Below are 19768 nucleotides of genomic sequence, written 5' to 3' on the forward strand. Positions count from 1 at the left end.
ATTAATAAGTGCGTTTTATGAAGTGACCACACTTCGCACTTACATACGTGATTCTTAGTCAAGTACCTTGCCATACTTGGTCTCTTTGAGAACTCCATCCCTTTGAGATCCTGAAGAACCACTAAAAGTCATAGATTTAGCCTTTTACCACTTAGGCAGGTTTTTACAACACTCTATTGTTCTTTAGGGAATAGATATAGTTTGAGTGTTTCTCATGAACTCTCATAGCTTAGTTGTCCCTTTGAACCAAGTTCTTGGGATCTCCAGTCATCATGGTTGGGTTACCACTATGATAATTCTTTAGTTTGTGGATTTCAAGTTCATTCTCTCTAGCAACTTATTCATTTGATCACGGTTTAACCCTTTGGTTAGCGGATCCGCTAGATTATCTATTGACTTCACATAGTCAATTGTAATCACCCATGTTGTGATCAAATGTCTCACGGTGTTATGTCGTCGACGTATATGTCGAGACTTACCATTATAGAAGCCATTGTTTGCCCTTCCAATAGCCGCTTGGCTATCGCAGTGGATCAGCACTGGCGGCACTGGCTTAGACCAACATGGAATATCTTCTAGGAAGTTCTTAAGCCACTCGGCTTCCTCACCAGCCTTATCTAAGGTAATGAACTCCGATTTCATTGTTGATCGGGCTATACATGTCTGTTTTGTGGATTTCCACAATACAGCACCACCCCCCAATAGTAAAGACGTATCCACTTGTTGAAAGTGAGTTTCTATTGTCGGATATCCAATTTGCATCACAGTACCCTTCAAGTACCAGGGGTATCTCGAGAAGTGTAGTCCAAGATTTTGAGTATGTTTTAAATATCTCAAAACCCTCACAAGAGCTCTCCAATGCTCTTTGCTTGGATTGCTCGTGTAACGACTCAACTTGTTCACGGCACAAGCAATGTCAGGTCGAGTGCAATTAGTCAAGTACATAATGCATCCGATGACCCGTGCATACTCTTCTTATGCAACGGGCTCGCCTTTGTTCTTGCTCAAGTGAACGTCAAGTTCAATTGGAGTCTTAACTGGCACGTCATCATAGGCTTTGAATTTATTCAATATCTTCTCAACATAATGTGATTGTGTTAAGATGATTCCATCAGACGTTCTTAGAATCTTCATTCCAAGAATTACATCGGCTAGACTCATGTCTTTCATGTCAAATTTTCTCTTTAACATGGCCTTTGTATCGTTAATTACTTGAATATTGCTACCTAAGATTAACATATCATCAACGTATAGACACACTATAACGTGGCTGTTATTAGTGCTCTTGATGTAGACATATTTGTCGCACTCGTTGATTTTAAACCCATTTGATAACATCACATTATCAAACTTCAAGTGCCATTGCAATGGCGCTTGTTTCAATCCATATAGAGACTTTATGAGCTTGCATACCTTTTTCTCTTGTCCAGGTACTATAAACCCTTCGGGTTGTTCCATATAGATTTCGTCTTCTAGTTCACCATTTAGAAACGCGGTCTTTACATCCATTTGATGAATCTCAAGATTGTGCAATGCAGCAATAGCGAGAAGCACTCGGATAGATGTAATCCTTGTTACAGGTGAATAGGTATCGAAGAAGTCATATCCTTCCTATTGTTTAAAACCTTTTACTACTAGTCGGGCTATATACTTATCCACTGTTCCATCGGCCTTAAATTTCCAAGTACCCATTTGCAACCTAGAGGTTTCGCACCTTCATGTAGATCCACCAACACCCAAGTGTGGTTTAGCAAAATTGAATCAATTTCGCTTTGAACAGCTTCTTTCCAATGTAGCCCGTCTGGGCCATCGAAGGCTACTTTTATAGATGTTGGTTCTTCATCTAACATAAAAGCAATGTAGTCAGGACCAAATGTTTTTGGTGTTCTGACTCTAGTACCACGTCTTAGTACTGTATCCTTTAGATCGGGCCTTGCACGCTTGCGCGATTCAGGTTCCTCATCCGCTGATTTAGAACTAGTGGCTTCAATCTCCACTGGTTTAGAACTAGTGGCTTCTTCTTCAATTCTTGTCTCAGAATTGGTTAAGACTTTTTCCTTGTCTTTGCAAGGAAATGTATTTTCGAGAAATACAACATTCCTTGACTCAATCGTTGTTCCTAATGTAATAGTCGATATTTCAGACTTGTGAAACAACAAATCGATATGCACTACTATTAAGTGCATATCCAATGAAGATGCAATCAACCGTTTTAGGTCCGATTGTAACTTCTTTGGGCGGAGGAACCATCACATTTGCCAAACACCCCCACACTTTGAGGTATTTGTAGGATGGCTTCCTTCCCTTCCACAACTCATAAGGAGTAACATCTTTTCCTTTGAGAGGGATTTTATTCAAGATATAGTTGGCTGTCAATACAGCTTCCCCCCACATGTTATGTGGTAATCCTGAAGTCAGAAGCAGTGCATTCATCATCTCTTTTAGAGTTCGATTCTTGCGTTCTGCGACACCATTAGATTGTGGTGAATATGGAGTAGTTGTTTGGTGAATTATACCACTTGCGTTGCATAACTCCTCAAACGGGGCTACATATTCGCCTCCTCTGTCGCTTCGAATAATTTTGATTTTACAACCAAGTTGATTATCAACTTCGTTCTTATAATTTTTGAACGCTTCTATTGCTTCATCTTTACTTCTTAAAAGATAAATGTAGCAATATCTTGTGCAATCATCTATGAAAGTGATAAAGTACTTTTTACCACCTCTAGTTTGCACCATCTTTAAATCACATACGTCCGTGTGAATTAATTCAAGGGGTTTTGTGCTTCGTTCAACCGAGTGAAACAACAACTTAGTCATTTTTGCTTCAAGACAAATTTCACATTTATCTTGGGTATCCACTTCATTAGCCTTTAGTAAATCTAAATTCACTAATCTTTTAATGGCTTTTGAATTTACATGTCCCAATCTACAATACCACAAATTTGAACACTCAGTCAAGTAACAACATCCTGACACCCTTTTCACTTGAGTTATTCCGAAGCTTCCCTACTGGTTAGAACACTCAACCTGCACGCTTAAGCAACTTGTTTTGCAGATAAAGTTCAAATATGCACATCATACTGACCAGTAACCAAGGCCTAGAATACGACTTATCAAACTGCTCACACTTACCACATGCTTGTCCTCAAGCGTGAAGAACAAACAAAAAGAAATAAGTCGAATTCTAGCCTGGTTACTCCCCTGACCGACTCTACCTAAACTAGACTCTATACTACGACGCAAAGAAAAACACTTGAACAAACATAGAAAAACACACAAACAAACATAAAAAGACTAAAACACAAAGATCGGGCTATATTTTCAACCATCCCTCCCCTCGGGATCAGGTGCAATCCGACCTTAGACAGCCTTGAACTTCTGCCGCCCCCCTTTTTCTTTCCCAGTCAGTACATCCGCTTGTCAAGATCGCCCACACTCTCGGCCGAACACTAGGTTCACTCAGTCACCCATACCTCACCAGGAGTATTAGGACTGTTCTCTCTAATTGCTGGACCACAAAATGCTTCGGACTTAGATCTCACGTGCAATGACTGAAGGACTTAAAAGCTTGTAAATGGGCTATTGGCTTGTAGTGTTTTGGGGTGGATGTTCCTAAGGCTCTAAGGTTCAAAACCTCTTCTTTACTGATGTGGGGGAATTGTGTGCATTAGGCTTCTGATCAGTTGCTTTTCTCAGCTGGCGCTTCTGACTTGGGTCTCCAACTGGTCAGTAGCATCTTTGTGGCTTCGCCACCTTTATTCCTTCTTCATCATTTTTTTAACCATTTTCTTCATTTTCCCCTGTTCCTTCTCTTTCCTTCCTCTTCTTTGTGGCTTCGCCACCCTTATACCTTCTTCTTCTTTGGACCTGGGACGACTCCCTGGTCGACTTTCTTCTAAGTTCCTTGCCCAGCTGGTTTCTGCCTTTTTGTATATCTTTCTGGCCAGTAAGCTTCATTCGCCTCATGCCTTGCACACACAGTCCCAGTGGCTAGGGGTGTTTATCTGGATATAGAAGGCTAAAAAGAAGGGTTCTAAAGGTGGGGTTTTTTTTTATGGGGGTTTCCTACTGCCTTCAGTGTTTGCTACCCGTGGTCACTTCACCCTAGGCAATTTGTGGCAGCCACTCTTTTCTTTTCAATATGTGTGGAAAGTGGTTCCACTTAAAGCTTATAACTCACATTTTAAGAGGGCTTTTGTGTTTGACTCTAAGTATGGGCTTTTCTCTCATACTCACATCATCTATCCTGACTAGGAGGTACTAGGGTGGATGGTTTCGGTTTTCCAGCATGTCTTATCTCCCTCAATTCCCCTCACCGTCAGCTCGAGTCAGTTGAGTTTTAAGCCCAATCAATACACAAGACAAAAAACTAGACCTAACAAGACATAAGCACAAACACAAACCATATACATCATACTGACCATTGCGTCCCCCCTCCCACTTCACAAGTGCCTGCCCTCAGATAGGGCTGTGAAGTGGAAAAGGTAATGGTCAGTATGGTGGATATGCAGACAAACAACAAAACAACATACTAGAAACGAAACTTCTCACACTTAGACTATAGAATAGGCTAAGTGGAAGAGTTTAAAAACCTAAACAGAAACCTAAGACACAAACTCATTTATACACACTTCTCACACTTAGGCCATGCCATGGACTATGTGCGAGTCAACATGCACACGAAAGAAAACATAAGAAGAAAAACATAGAAAAGCATGCTCAAACGATACAAACCTTTACTTCTCACACTTAGACTATAGAATAGGCTAAGTGTTATGAAGTGGAGTCTGCGCACAAACACAAATTAACTACCTAAACAAACATTAAAAGAAACAAATCTCGGCCCAACTGTCCGTCGGAAACCTGGGCTAAAACAAGCTAAGGAGAAGGCCCAAAACTAGTTTCTCTTTTCTTCCTATTTTGTAATATTTAACTAGTGTGTATTTCATTTCCTTTTGCTCTCATTGTAAAACTGTAGATTATTGACTTAGCTCGGGGTGTATACTTCATCGTGTTACTTAAGAAATAAACGATCCCCTTTTTGCTTCCGTGTCTTAACGGAAGTTCTAATATGTGTCTTTTGATTAATCAAGGAATAACAAATATTCTTTCATTCACATTGTAAAATAAATAAAAGCTGGTATTTATTTCTCAAGAGTTCTCGAGAATCTAGGTCTCGGCTATTACATTCTACCCCCCCTTAACAAAAATTTCGTCCCGAAATTTTGTCTCGGTTAGGCAAAAAGCTGTGGATACTTCTTTTTCATCTGGTCCTCGAGCTCCCACGTCGCCTCCTCGCGGCCGTGATACTTCCATAGGACTTTCACTGTTACAATATTTTTATTCCTCAGTTCTTTCACTTTTCTATCCATAATTGCTTCCGGCTTTTCTTCATAGCTCAAATCTGGTTCTAACACCATTTCCTCTTGGTGTACTATGTGTTTGGGGTCAAACACGTACTTCTTCAACTGTGATACATGAAACACATTGTGAACATTCCCGAAGCTTGGCGGAAACGCTAATCTGTACGCCACAGGGCCGACTGTTTCTAAGATCTCGTAAGGTCCGATAAAACGCGGTTTCAGCTTGCCCTTGACGCCAAATCTGGTTATCCCTTTCGATGGGGATACTTTCAAAAAGACATTGTCTCCTGCTTTGAACTGTAAATCCGTTCTGCGAGCATCTGCATAGGATTTCTGTCTATCTTGAGCTTCTTTGATTCTCCCTCGGATCTGTCGGACAATTTCTATCATTTCCTCCACCGAGTCTGGTCCGAGAATCCTTCTCTCACCAACTTCATCCCAGTAAAGTGGTAATCTACACTTTTTCCCATAGAGTGCCTCATATGGGGCCATATCAATAGTTTCCTGGTAACTGTTGTTGTATGCAAACTCTATAAGTGAAAGTACTGGTTCCCAGCTTACCCCACGGTCGAGCACTACGGCTCTTAACATATCTTCCAATCTCTAAATCGTCCTTTCGGACTGTCCGTCCGTCTGTGGATGGAATGCTGTGCTGAAGTTCAGCTGAGTGCCTAACTCGCGCTGTAGGCTTATCCAAAATCTAGAAGTAAATTTTGAATCTCGGTCTGAGGTGATCGTTACTGGGACACCATGTAGACGTACGATCTCTCGCACATAAATCTGTGCCAACTTGTCTGATCCGTATGTGATACGAATTGGTATGGAGTGAACACTTTTGGTGAGGCGATCTATAATCACCCAGATGGCAGTGTTTCCTCGCTGTGATTTTGGCAATCCTGTCATAAAATCCATTGCTATATGCTCTCATTTCCATCCTGGAATCTCGAGAGGCTGCAACTTCCCATAGGGTCGTTGATGTAAAGCCTTCACTTGCTGGCAAGTCTGGCATCTTTCTACAAACGATGCTAAGCTTCTCTTCATACCATCCCACCAAAATTGTTTCTTCAAGTCCTGATACATCTTCGTACTTCCAGGATGGGAAGTATAGGGTGTCTCATGAGCTTCACTCATGATCTCGTTCCTAAGTGCCTCCTCGTTGGGTACACATAGTCTCCCTTTGAAAGTGAGAGCATTATCCGTCTCTTCGCGGTAACTATCCCCTTTTCCGGTCCTCACTCAGAGACGAACCTTTTCTAGGGCTTCATCGTATCTCTGGGCGTCAATGATTCTGGCTCTTAAATCTGGTTCTATGACCAAGGTGGAAATTCTACTGTCCACGGTCTCCGGGGCTCTTACTATCTCCAGTCGCATCTTGGCGAATTCCCGGATAAGCTCTTTCTCTTGGGTGAGGAAAGTAGCCACTTGAGGTGCAGTCTTTCTGCGCAAAGCATCTGCCACCACATTGGCTTTGCCTGGGTGGTAATTTATACCACAGTCGTAATCTTTGACTAGTTCTAGCCATCTACGTTGTCTCATATTCAGATCCTTTTGCTCGAATAAGTATTTGAGACTCTTATGATCTGTGAAGATCTCACACCGGACTCCATAGAGGTGATGTCTCCAAATCTTCAAAGCATGTACCACTGCTGCTAATTCCAGGTCGTGTGTCGGGTAGTTCAACTCGTGCGGCCTCAATTAGCGTGACGCATATGCTATCACCTTGCCCTTCTGCATCAGCACGCACCCGAGTCCGACCTTCGATGCATCTGTATACACCACATAGTCAACTCCCGCTTCTGGCACGGCTAGGACTGGCGCTGTGGTCAACTTCTCCTTCAGTAACTGGAAGCTTGCTTCGCATTCTGGGGTCCAATTGACTTTAACTCCTTTCTTGAGCTGTTGAGTCATTGGCCTCGCTATTTTAGAAAATCCCTCAATGAATCTTCGATAGTATCCTACCAGTCCTAGGAAACTTCGAATATCATTGGGCGTCGCTGGTGACTGCCAACGTTGCACGGCTTCAACTTTAGCAGAGTCCACTCGGATCCCTTCTGCTGTCACTACGTGTCCAAGGAAGTTCACCTCGTTAAGCCAGAACTCGCACTTGCTGAACTTAGCATAGAGCTTCTCGGCTCTTAACGTTTCTAAAGTGGTCCTCAAATGTTCCTCGTGTTCCATCTCGTTCTTCGAGTAGATGAGCACATCATCTATAAAGACTAGGACGAACCTGTCCAAATACGGGTGGAACACGCGGTTCATTAGGTCAATGAACACAGCTGGAGCATTGGTGAGTCCAAAAGGCATTACCGTGAACTCATAATGGCCATATCTAGTGCGAAACGCAGTCTTTGGTATATCGTCTTGTCGAACTCTTAGCTGATGATAACCCGATCTCAAGTCCATTTTCGAGAAAACTCCAGCTCCTTGCAGCTGATCGAAAAGGTCATCGATCCTCGGTAAAGGATACTTGTTCTTGAGGGTTATCTTGTTCAGCTCTCGATAGTCGATACACATTCTCAAGGTGCCATCTTTTTTCTTTACTAATAGTACTGGTGCGCCCCACGACGACACACTGGGTCGGATGAAACCCAGGTCTAGTAGTTCTTGTAATTGCATCTTGAGTTCCTCTAACTCCTTTGGGGCCATTCTGTAAGGTGCCTTTGATATTGGAGCTGATCATGGTTCTAGATCGATGGTGAATTCCAATTTCCTGTCTGGCGGCAAGCCTGGTAGTTCTCCTGGAAAGACATCAGGATATTCTCGTACTATCGCTACGTCCTCGATTTTCCTGTCCCTTTTCTCTTCTTCGTTCAAGTAGACGAGGTATGCAGGGCACCCTTTCCTCATCATGGCTGTTGCTTGTAGGGCAGAAACAATCGACTTTCGTTTCCTCATGGAGATCCCATGGAAAATTACGGGTTCTGTCCCGGGGTACTGCAATGCTATCTGTCTCTCCTTACAACGGATGGTAGCGTGGTTCTCGGCTAACCAGTCCATTCCTAGTATGATGTCGACGCTCCACATCAACATCACATGCAAGTTATGAGCTACTAGGTTCAGGTTACCCATAGAAAATTTTATGTTCGAGCACGTTCGTGTGATGTCTATAAGGCCTCCTACGGCTGAGGACACCCTCATCCTATGTTCCATCACATCCGTAGGCAAGTTCAAAGTATCCACACAAGATGCTGATATAAACGAGTGCGATGCACCAGTGTCAAACAAAATGGCAATAGGTACGTTGAGGAGAGTTCCCATACCTGCCAGGTTGCCTTGCTCCTGTTTTCCCTTCTCGGCCTTGGCCTGGTTCTGCTGCAGTGCAAAGGCTCTTGCCTGTGGGGGGAGTCTCGGACGTAGTTGTGGCTGAGGCTGTGGTGCTGGGAGTGCTGCATTCTCTTTCTCTTGTTCAACCTGGAGTGCTCGCAGTTGCGAACGCTGTCTTCCCGTCCCGATCGCCTTGCTCGGGCAGTTACTGGCGAAATGTCCCTTCTGCCCACAGTGGAAACATCCATATGTCCCGGCCTTGCACTCGCCGTCATGTTTCCTCGAGCATCTTGCACATCGAGGTGGTTGAGCTCGGCGCTCCACATTTTGAGTTGGGGCAATCTGTTGCCAACCGTTCTGTTGTGGCCTTGGAGCGAATTGTGGCTTCTTAGCATCAGTCGAAACTCGGTCTCCTTCCCACTTCCTCTTTTCTCGAGGGAGCTGCTGCTGTGGCAGTGGTGGGGCGGTGGTGACCTGCGCAGTCGGCCTCTCTTTGGGCATGGCTGCCTCGATGTCCATGGCTCGGCCCAGTGACTTGACATAGGATAGACCTCCATGACTGGCCAGAGCCATCCTTATCTTTGATCTCAGGCCAGTGCAGAACTTTTCAGCCATTTTCTCGTCCGTGTCCACTAGTCCAGGCACGTAGCGTGACATATCGCAGAACAACCTATCGTACTCGGTCACTGACATCTTTCCCTGCTTGAGGCTGTAAAACTCCACTTCCTTGGCCTTGCGATAGCTCTTGGGAATGTACTTGCCATATAGTTCATTCTTGAACTCCTCCCAGGTCAGGTGCTCTAACTGTTCACGAGTCATAATCTTTCGCATGGCTTCCCACCAGAAGTCGGCGGACTCAACCAGCTGAAACTTCACACATGAGAGTCGCTCCCGGTCGGTGCACCGAAGAAAATTGAAGATGCGCTCAATCGCACGCATCCAGGTCTCTGCTGTAGCTGAGTCCCCCAGACCATTGAAGACTGGTGGATTCTGTTTGAGAAAAGTCTCTTCCACTCGTCTCTCCTGCAGTGCAGGAGGTGGTGGAGGAGGAGGCGGCTGTGGGGCTCGTGCTTCCCCAGCTTGGTCTCTCCGGGGCACATGCTCTGGTACTTGCGCGTACCTTCTTGGTCTGTCCACTTGTCTTCTAGGAGGCATTCTATTTACAAGACGATATCAGTACTAGTTATTCAATTTCTTCATTCGCACAGTCTATTTTTTTTACCTTAGGATTCATTTCATATCTCATGCATTTTCTTTCATGCATATACGTAAATAAACAAGTAGGAGTCATAATTTGAGTAACGTCATATGCATTCATCATAAAGTAGGGAAAATTGCCTCTCGCGAGGACTTAATATCTGTTACATATGATGACATCAGAGTTCTACAAAAGAAAGGGAAACTAATCTACTATGCTAGCATGGCTATGACCCGTCCGACCAACCCTACTCCGAGTCGCTACTGATCCATACTGGGTCGCCGTGGCTCATCCCTGGGAAGGGCATCTCGACCGGTAACCACAGCTCTTCCTCGTCCTCGGAAACGACGACAGGCTGTGGAACTACTGGGGTCACGTAGGGCGCCACTGGTACGCTGGGGTCGGCGGCAAAGTCTGGATCCACATGCTTTGCGTATAGATATAGGCCCTTGTAGAAAGCATGGTCTACCGGATGGAGTGGCAGCTGCAGCTCCTCATGATAAGGCTCCATGGGGGGTAGAGGAATCTCTGGTGGAGGCTCGAGAGGCTGTGGTGGATTGACCTCCGTCATCAAGTCCGCGAGGCCGCCAGTCTGTGGCTCCTCGTCATCGTCATCATCCCCTACCATATCCTCCTCGGGATCCTCTTCCTCTGGATCCTCCTCAGGATCCTCTTCCTCCGGATCCTCCTCGGGATCCTCTTCGCTCTCTCCACCTCCTGTGCCACTCTCCATCGGCTCAATCTCGTGGCTGGACTCCGACATGTCCCCCATCTCTGCCCTACCTCTGCGACGGCCGGGAACTCGGGATGACTGTCCCTCCTCGAATACCCCATCTGCCGCTCGCATCAGGGCCAGAGGTGGTAGGTTACGAAACCGCTCGCTTCTCGGGGCCTGCATGTCTGGCGGAGGCCTGTTCCCAAAGTGGAAACACCCGGCCGAGACCGCACTTAGGAAGCCCGGCATGTCTCCTGTCGGCTCATAGGTCGGAGGCTGTGAAGAAGTGTATAGTCGTGCTGTGGCCGCCATCCACCCTTGCCACTCCGGTGGGAACAACTCTACAAGTCGGACTATGCCCTCGTAGGGCTTCACTCCATGCCGATTCACCTCGTCCCAAAGCTTGCCATAGTGGGCGACGAATTCGGCGAGTGTGTCCCCATGGCAGCGCCGATACGTCCTGTAGTAACGCACAACTGCATCGGGATCGACTCCTGTCCAGAGAGGGCGTCGGTGGGTATAGCGCTGTCGGGCCATCTCTACATGAACAGAAAGAAGGCCCTCAAAAACCGCTCACAAAAGAAAGTATATATATACAAGTATGCAAAGCTGTGTAAAAGATGGTATGAACTGAGTCGCTGTCTCTCGAAGAGGTTGTACTAGCTCTGTTTGTGGCTATATCTTATAACCGGCTAGTATACATATATATCTATTTGCGTAAAATCTGTGTTCTAAGGAATTGACTTCCTTTCGTTGCTGTCTAAAGATCGTACGTTGGTACTTTCTAGTTCGCTGTTGCTTTCTCGAAATTTCCGTGGAATTAGGGGTTCTCCCTAACTGATGAGTTCAGTTGGTCTCGTCGCCCTGGAAGGCGGTAACAAATTCTCATTCTGCTAGTACTTGGTCCTATATGTCTCACCTAAGGTACTTTTCTAAAGCACTCTAGGTTCGCATATATAGTCCACATGACACCTATTCATGTCAAGCTCATAAATCACAGATACTTTAAGCATATCTCATGCAAAGTATCAGCTATCACGTTGCATCTTGCAAACATTTCAAATATACATTTTCGTTCCCATTTAGGGCTGTGAATTTTTATTTTTTTTAAATTCTCTTTTCTGGACGAGCGGGCGTCGACCCCTGTTTCTGGTGCAGATGATCATGTCGAGCTGAGGTGTTGGGATCTTGTACTGATCATTCTGTTCACTTCCTAGACTAGGACTACTGTTCTGGACTGGAGCTTACAAGGAAGGTTCTTGGGTCAGAGCGAAAGAAAAGTGCTATGATACCACTCTGTCACGACCACATCTCCCTAGTCAAATAAAGTGTAGCTAAATCGCGACTAAAACTTACTGAAACTGTCTCAACTCATCATAAGATGCTTAAATCAAAGGAAACATGTCTGAAATGTGTTGAGGGTACAAATCATACTGAATCAGAGTAGTTATGGAAAAATTGTCTTTGCTAAATGAAAGTTCTAAATTTGCGCAACGGAAGAGTACCAAGACAGATGTAATATTTATGAAGACATACTACACCAGCTATCTTCCTACTTATTTGGTCTTCTGTCCCAACACCTCCTCTGCTTCGACTGATCAACCTGCACATTAAGGAAAACAATATGCAGGGCTGAGTACTTGATATAGTCAGTGGGCTTATGCCGAAAACTATTTTCTTTTAGTTGTCAGCCAAGCTGAGTGAACACGGGATTTTTCTGAAAATAAGTCCTGGTCACTAAAACTGTTATTTCTTTCTGAAAATAGACTGCAGTCTTTTAAACTTCTGATGATATACCATATCTCAATGCGTGAATCGGGAATGTGGTCTCATTCCACGATCACTGGGCCTGCCAACATGGCGCTAGCTCACGACCCCTGGACCGGCCAACCTGGCGCTAGCTCACGGTCCATATGTGTACACTAGTCCGAGTAGGATTTACTAACCTACTGGGACCAGAATTCAATTAAACTAGTTTGGCATAGCCAACAGATAGGTAATCAAAAACAAAACATGGCATGACAACTCATTCAAAGTAAATCATGTTTTCACATAAAACACGCTTTAAAAGAAAGGAGAGAAAGGCCCACCTCAATTTGCTTAAACTCTTGCAAAATGGGTGTTTTCCTTGTCCTGTGATTACTCGTCGAGCGACGACGTTCCTTTACAAAGTTCATATACTCGAATTATGCTTTAAATAATTATTTCTCTTGCATGTATGCATGCCTAAACGTGTGCTTACTGATTTACTTCCTTCGTTCTAAATTTAGGAATCTTAATTCCTTAATTAAATCGATGATTTAATTTATTCTGAATCTGACCGATCTGTCCGGGCATAAAAATTCTCGGATTATTTTACTTAAGTATTTTGAAATACTTACTTGGCTAATAAAAGTTCTCATCTAAGTATTTACTGAATACCATTTCAACACGGCTTAATGAATTTCTTTTCTTCCGTGGCTTAGGTAATTAATTCCGTTACACTCTTGAATTAATCTAAGATTGTGGCTCCAAGTGATAAATTCCCAGGCACAATTAGTGATTTATTTTCCTGGCCCAGAATACTCTCGATTATAAAATAATCTCTCAGGCCCAAAATAAAATAAACCAGGCCCAATGGAAAAAAAAATCATGCCCAAGGGGCTATCACTATCCACCCCCCATCGGCTTCTCCTTCTCCAATTTCACCTAATTACCCAAATGAAGAACCCTTGATTTCCGTCGCCTTCCTCCGGCAGAAATCGACGCCCAGCAGCTACTCTCCGTTCAATTGGAGTTACCGCTGCTTAAATGGGCATGTGGAGGCGCACACAGCCACCGTGTCTCCTTCAAACACCGTCGCTGCTACCACTTCGACGGAATTCATCACCGCGGAGGAAAGGGAGGGTGGAGTCGCCGTCCAGCCGCTGTTGCCGCCCTCGTCATATTTATGCACCAGCCTCCCCACCATCTAGCCTCTTATTGCTATCACTGCTGTCCCCGGCTCGTGCTCACGATTCGCCGCCGGTCGGTCCCTCCGAAACTCTGGACGTAGCACCAAGACAGCCACTGCCATGGCGCTTTACCGTCAAGCTAAGGGCTCGTCACGCGGCTGTCTCCGGCAGTCCCAAAACTAAGCTAAGCCTTCTAATCATCGATTACTTGATTTGATATAAATCGTTTTCCCTTAGCAGTAGCTAAGTGAGCTTAGAGTTAAGTTCTTCTCTCTATATTACATTCTTACTTGGTGATAAAGTTTCAAATCTTAGAATGTTTGCTATATTCTTTTCGTGTGGAGTTCAATGGAGTGGGTTCTGTTTGAAGAAGTTCTTGTGGTGGATTTGCTTTGTTCAACCGATTCTGTTCTGATTACTGTGCCTGAGTTCTAATTACGGTATCCTAGCATGCTTGTGTTCACTATTAAATGTAAAATTTCTACTACATGATGGTATGATGTGGTTAACTGAGGTTGAAAGGAAGTGTGGTTACCTCCACTGAACTTGTGCTGCTAGTTCTTATCTCTGTTCTTGCTTCCCCCTCGCCTCTTTCCCCTGCCTCGGCTCCTTTCTTTCTTTAACTGGATGTTGCCTGGTGATAAAGAGGGAGGAAGAGGCTGAGCCCTATTTATGCTTATGGCTTAACTGAAAGCCTGAAAAAGGCTGGCGTACTTGGCTGTAATTGTTGGCTGGGCAGTAGTTGTTCCCTCTGCAATAAAATCGCAGGTGTACTCGTGAGTTGGATGAGCCTTTGGCTCCTGGTGGTGCCCTGATACCATAACCGAAAGTTGTGCCTATTTCTTGTATTATTTGCTGCACACTTTAACTGCAAATGTGTACTCCTCTCGCAGGTACTAGCTGGAGTGCAGGTGGCTGCTGGTTTGGCTTGTGTGAGCCGTGGAGTGCAGGGATAAAGCAGCCTCTTACCTTCCTTTTTCGGTAAGTTTTGGTCTTCAAAGCTTAAAGTAGGTTTGTTCCTTATCCTTGCTTATTTTGCCAACTAAAAGCTTTAGTGTCTTATGTATCTTCTTGTTTATCTTGTTGTTTCTGGCAGGGACAAGAGACTGGCTCCTTCCGACTGCTGTCTCGTCGACTCAGCCCAACGGTCCGTCGGAAACCTGGGCTAAAACAAGCTAAGGAGAAGGCCCAAAACTAGTTTCTCTTTTCTTCCTATTTTGTAATAGTTAACTAGTGTGTATTTCATTTCCTTTTGCTCTCGTTGTAAAACTGTAGATTATTGACTTAGCTTGGGGTGTATACTCCATCGTGTTACTTAAGAAATAAACGATCCCCTTTTTGCTTCCGTGTCTTAACGGAAGTTCTAATATGTGTCTTTTGATTACTCAAGGAATAACAAATATTCTTTCATTCACATTGTAAAATAAATAAAAGCTGGTATTTATTTTTCAAGAGTTCTCAAGAATCTAGGTCTCGACTTATTACAATTTCACACTTCACATTCGTAGCATGGAAGAAGGAAGTTAGCAGCCGCTGAAGTCTCTTCTTCTTCATCGAGGAAGAATGGACCTGGATATGCCAAGAAGTGTTCGTAGTTTGTGTATTCCTTACACCCCGTGAAGGGGCTGGCAGCGGAAGTGTGCGTCAAAACGGATCACATAAAATTCTGATATATTTAACAGATTATTTAGACAAATTCTATTCCTGTAATTCTCACATGTATCATGCTCATAACTTGAATTTAAACATGCTTTAGCGCAATTAACACCTAAAACATGTTTGCTACAGAGTATGCGAATTTACCTCGTTGATTCACTGAAGAATCGATGATAGCACGTTCCTTCTCCACTTGAAGATCTTGAGTACTAAACCACGGATCTTCTGACTGGTTCTCGGACTGTAATATGATATTAGTGTGGGCTGATCTCACTAGAATACTACGACTTAAATAAAGAAGACGAAATCTGCTCATGGAGGAGAACAAAAATCGTCCCTCTCCTTAAAGGAGAGGGGGACGAAAAATCTATAAAATAAATCTTGTCTTTTCTGTCTCCTTTATTCTCCTATTTATATTAAGTCACATATTGGGCACAGTCAGGGATCTATGGAAGAATTTGGATATGACCTCCCCCAATTAACTTTTTACTAATTAAATTGAACTCATAATTTAATATAAGATTATATTGGACGCAAAGCTACAATGGAGAAACATCCACCTTGCATCCAAGTGTAGATGCTGTAAGGAACCGAGAGGGGAAACACGCGAGCACCTTTTCATTCACGGACTGACAGCGACAAAGATTTCGAGATATTTTGCGAACTGGTTCCCGGTTGCACCCCCATGGCCAAGAGAACACACAAACATGGTGCAACGCATTCAATGGTGGAATGAGAATTTTCCGGGTGTAGGACGCGATCACATCAGCAGCATTATCCCATGCCTAATACTTTGGTACATTTGGATTGAAAGGAACAACGTGGTGCATAGGGGAGCAATTTTCAACAGTGGCATGTGATTGAACGAATCCAAGGCCAGCTGCAATGGGCAATTTCAGCTAAGGTTCTCGGTCCTTGCCAGTGGAAAGGCTCAGCCCCCTCAGTGAGGTTCAGTTTCCCACGGCGAAGAAGGGACAGAACAACCCAGCCACGCATTATCTGATGAAACCTGCCGCATCCGGACTGGATCAAACTTAACACGGATGGATCTTTTCTTGGTTCCAACCAGGTGGCGGGTGGAGGAGGAGTTATCAGAGATGAACGTGGCCGCATTTTGGGAGGTTTCGTAGAGCCGCTCAGAGCAGAATCAGCCAGGGAAACGGAGCTATTGGCTCTAAACCAGGGAATTGAAATTGCAAAAGGCCTCGGAAACGCAGTTTGGATCGAGACTGAATCGCTTGAGATGGTGAACATGATCAAGAAAGATAGCCGAGGAGCAGCACAAAATCGACACCTTTTGACAGATATCAGGAACAAACTAAGGGGCCTCAACTTCACCATTACACACATTTGTAGAGAGGGCAATAAGGTCGCTGACTATCTGGCAACACAAAGGAGAAATAGGGATAACCGGATCACGTTTAATCAAGATTCCGCCCCGCCTTTGGTCAAAGCCTTGGCCAGCATGGATCGAATGGGAATCCCGAATATAAGAGAGTAGAGAGGAGGGAATGAGGAAGAGCCATGTGTCAAGAGCAAGTGTATGGTGATAGACAAATATCCGGACTTGGTAATTACTTTGAAATGGAGCTTCGTTGTTGTTTTTCTTCATTTTGGTTTAGATGTGAGTAGAGCGGTATCACCCCGGGTTGTGGAGGAGATACCTTGATACTCCATCATAATTTTTGACAAGTCTGTTTTGGACTGTGTGAGATTGTAATGGCCCTTGAAAATGATATATAGGGATGAGGGACCCACGAACCCTCCACCGGAAATGTGTTTTGATAAAAAAAGAAGCTTATATTGGAATATTATGAGCAGCCACTACAGAAGTAATATTGCACTGCCCATCCAAATTCGAAATTACAAGTATTTCGGGTTTCCATTTGATTGTCATTTATTTCCAGTGCTTCAGATAGACACATCCATTAATTAATTAATGTCTGCTATGGACTTAATTAATTAATATATTATTAACTCCAAGAGTGGACTTAACAAGAAACATTTATTCATTATTCATAGAGACTCACCTCGCGCATGATTCAACATAATAGCAATCCTAGCACCGCTAGGTATTAATCACCAATACCCAATATACCAGGATCGTTGGGTTACGAAAAACCCGCACATATTGGTAAGTCAAAGTAGTGCATGATAATATCGTATGCTCAATGCTAACATACATTGATTAAGAAATTAATTATCAAGACCTCATCTTTCAATAGATAGCATAAAGGCTCGTCTTGCCATTAGATCCAATTCTGTGCTATACCACACCAATGTCATCTTATTTCAGTAAGGCTTAGAAATATGCGGACTGACATTGCAACCTGTCACGATAGGTAGTCTAGGCCTATCTAGGCTGTGAAATTTTTATTTTTCTTTGTTTAGAACTGACTGTATTACCTTAAAGTGGATGACGCCCACAACCGGTCTACTAAACAAAGACTTAGACTTTGTTACGTTGCTTATACATTTAATTATGCAATAAACATCCATTAAATGTAAAACATAACAACATTATGACAAAAATAATCTATTGCATTCATTGGAAAATAAAATATAGAGTTTTGCAGTATTCAATCTCTCGAAAGGTGATTTCTAGTATACAAACTCTAACAATCTCCCACTTATACTCGAAAAAGCTTTCGAGTATACAAAATAATTGTGCACACGTCTAAAATTCTCCCACTTATACTCAAAAAAGCTTTCGAGTATACAAAATAATTGTGCACACGTCTAAAATTCTCCCACTTATATTGAAAGCGAGTTGGGGTCTTGAATGAGTCGAACTCCCATCCCTTCAACATGGTGTTCGAACGGTTTCACCACCAATGCCTTTGTAAAAGGATCTGTCAGGTTGTTCTCTGACGCAATCTTGACCACTTGTATGTCTCCTCTCTACACTATATCTCTAATGACATGATACTTCCTCTCTATGTGTTTGCTCACTTTATGAGCCCTTGGTTCTTTCGAGTTTGCCACAACACTAGAATTGTCACAATAAATGGTGATGCTCTTAAGGCATATTCGTAACCACACCTAAATCCATAAGGAAGTTCTTGAACCATACAACCTCTTTTGCAGCCTCCGAAGCGGCCACATACTCGGCCTCCATGGTCGAGTCCGCGATGCATTTCTGCTTCCCAATCTTCCAAATTACGGCTCCACCTCCTAAAATGAACACATATCCAGAAGTAGATTTTCTCGAGTCTTAATCAGATTGAAAATCTGAGTCAGTATATCCTAAAGGACAGAGCTCGGCTGCATTGTAAACTAGAGCATAGTCCTTAGTCCGTTTAAGGTACTTGAGTATGTTCTTTACGGCAGTCCAGTGTCTTTGGCCCGGATTCGACTGATGTCTTGCCACCATGCCAACAACAAAGCAAATATCAGGCATTGTACAAAGCATAGCATACATGAGACTTCCAACGGCCGAAGCATATGGAATCCTTCTCATCTCTTCTATCTCAGACGACATTTTTGGGCACATCTCTTGAGATAGATAGATGCCATGTCTAAAAGTTAAGAAACCTTTCTTGGCATCTTGCATGCTAAAACGACTAAGTACAATATTGATGTATGGTTCTTGAGATAAGCACAACATCCTCTTTTCACGATTCCTAAGAACCTTGATCCCGAGGATGTGTCCCGCGTCTCCCATATCCTTCATCTCGAACTGGTTCGACAACCAGGTTCGTACTGATGACAACATCTTTTTATTGTTTCCAATTAGAAGAATGTCATCTTCATATAAAACTAAGAACGCAACATTACCCTTTTCAACCTTCTTATAAACGCAACTTTCATTTGGGCACTTTTCGAATCCAAACTTATTCACAGTCTGATCGAAACACTGGTTCCATGATCTAGATGCTTGCTTGAGGCCATAAATGACCTTCTTAAGCTTCCAAACCATGTGTTCCTTGCCCTTCATGGCATATCCTTCGGGTTGTTCCATGTAGATGGTCTCCTCAAGACTCCAGTTCAAGAACGCAGTCTTAACGTCCATCTGCCATACATCCCAATCCATGTAAGCTGCTATAGACAATAGTATCTGGATCGATTTGAGCATGGCCACCAGGGAGAAAGTCTCGTCGTAATCGACAACTTCCCTTTGGGTATCCCCTTGGCCACTAGTCATGCCTTAAACACTTTAACTCGTCCATCGGGTCCACGTTTACACTTGTATATCCACTTACTCCCAATGGCAGTACAACCTTTGGGTAGGACGAACAAATCGTAGACTTCTTTGTCTATCATAGATTGTAGTTCCGAATCCATTGCTTTCACCCATTCATAATGATCGACATCTGCCCGCGCCTCTGCAAAGTTCCAGGGATCTAATACATTGTTGTCCGATGAGTGATCCATAGATTCCCCCAAACCAATGTATCTATTGGGCTCATGAGAGACCCTCATACTGCGGCGCGGCACTACAATACTTGGAGTAGAAGTTGAAATTTCGAGAATTGTTTGTACACTAGGTACGAGTTCTTAGTTAATGGAACTTGTGACAGAAGTTAGCTCGTCAAGAGCCACTTCACTGCTAGGTTTATGATTCATTATATAATCTTCCTCTAAGAATGTCGTGTGAGTATTCACAATGACTTTCTTGTCTCGGAGACTATAGAAT

General features: G+C 43.6%; 1 protein-coding gene across 1 annotated transcript; it reads left to right on the plus strand.

Moving 5' to 3' along the window:
• The first annotated feature begins 15913 nt into the window (after positions 1–15913).
• Positions 15914–16633, plus strand: LOC121774402. Its single transcript, XM_042171287.1, has 2 exons — positions 15914–15928; positions 16202–16633. The coding sequence occupies exons 1-2, from the start codon at positions 15914–15916 to the stop codon at positions 16631–16633; spliced, it is 447 nt and encodes a 148-aa protein (XP_042027221.1).
• The last annotated feature ends 3135 nt before the right edge of the window (positions 16634–19768 follow it).

This window comes from Salvia splendens, chromosome 17 (genome assembly GCF_004379255.2).
Source record: "Salvia splendens isolate huo1 chromosome 17, SspV2, whole genome shotgun sequence".
In the NCBI taxonomy this organism is placed as follows: Eukaryota; Viridiplantae; Streptophyta; class Magnoliopsida; order Lamiales; family Lamiaceae; genus Salvia; species Salvia splendens.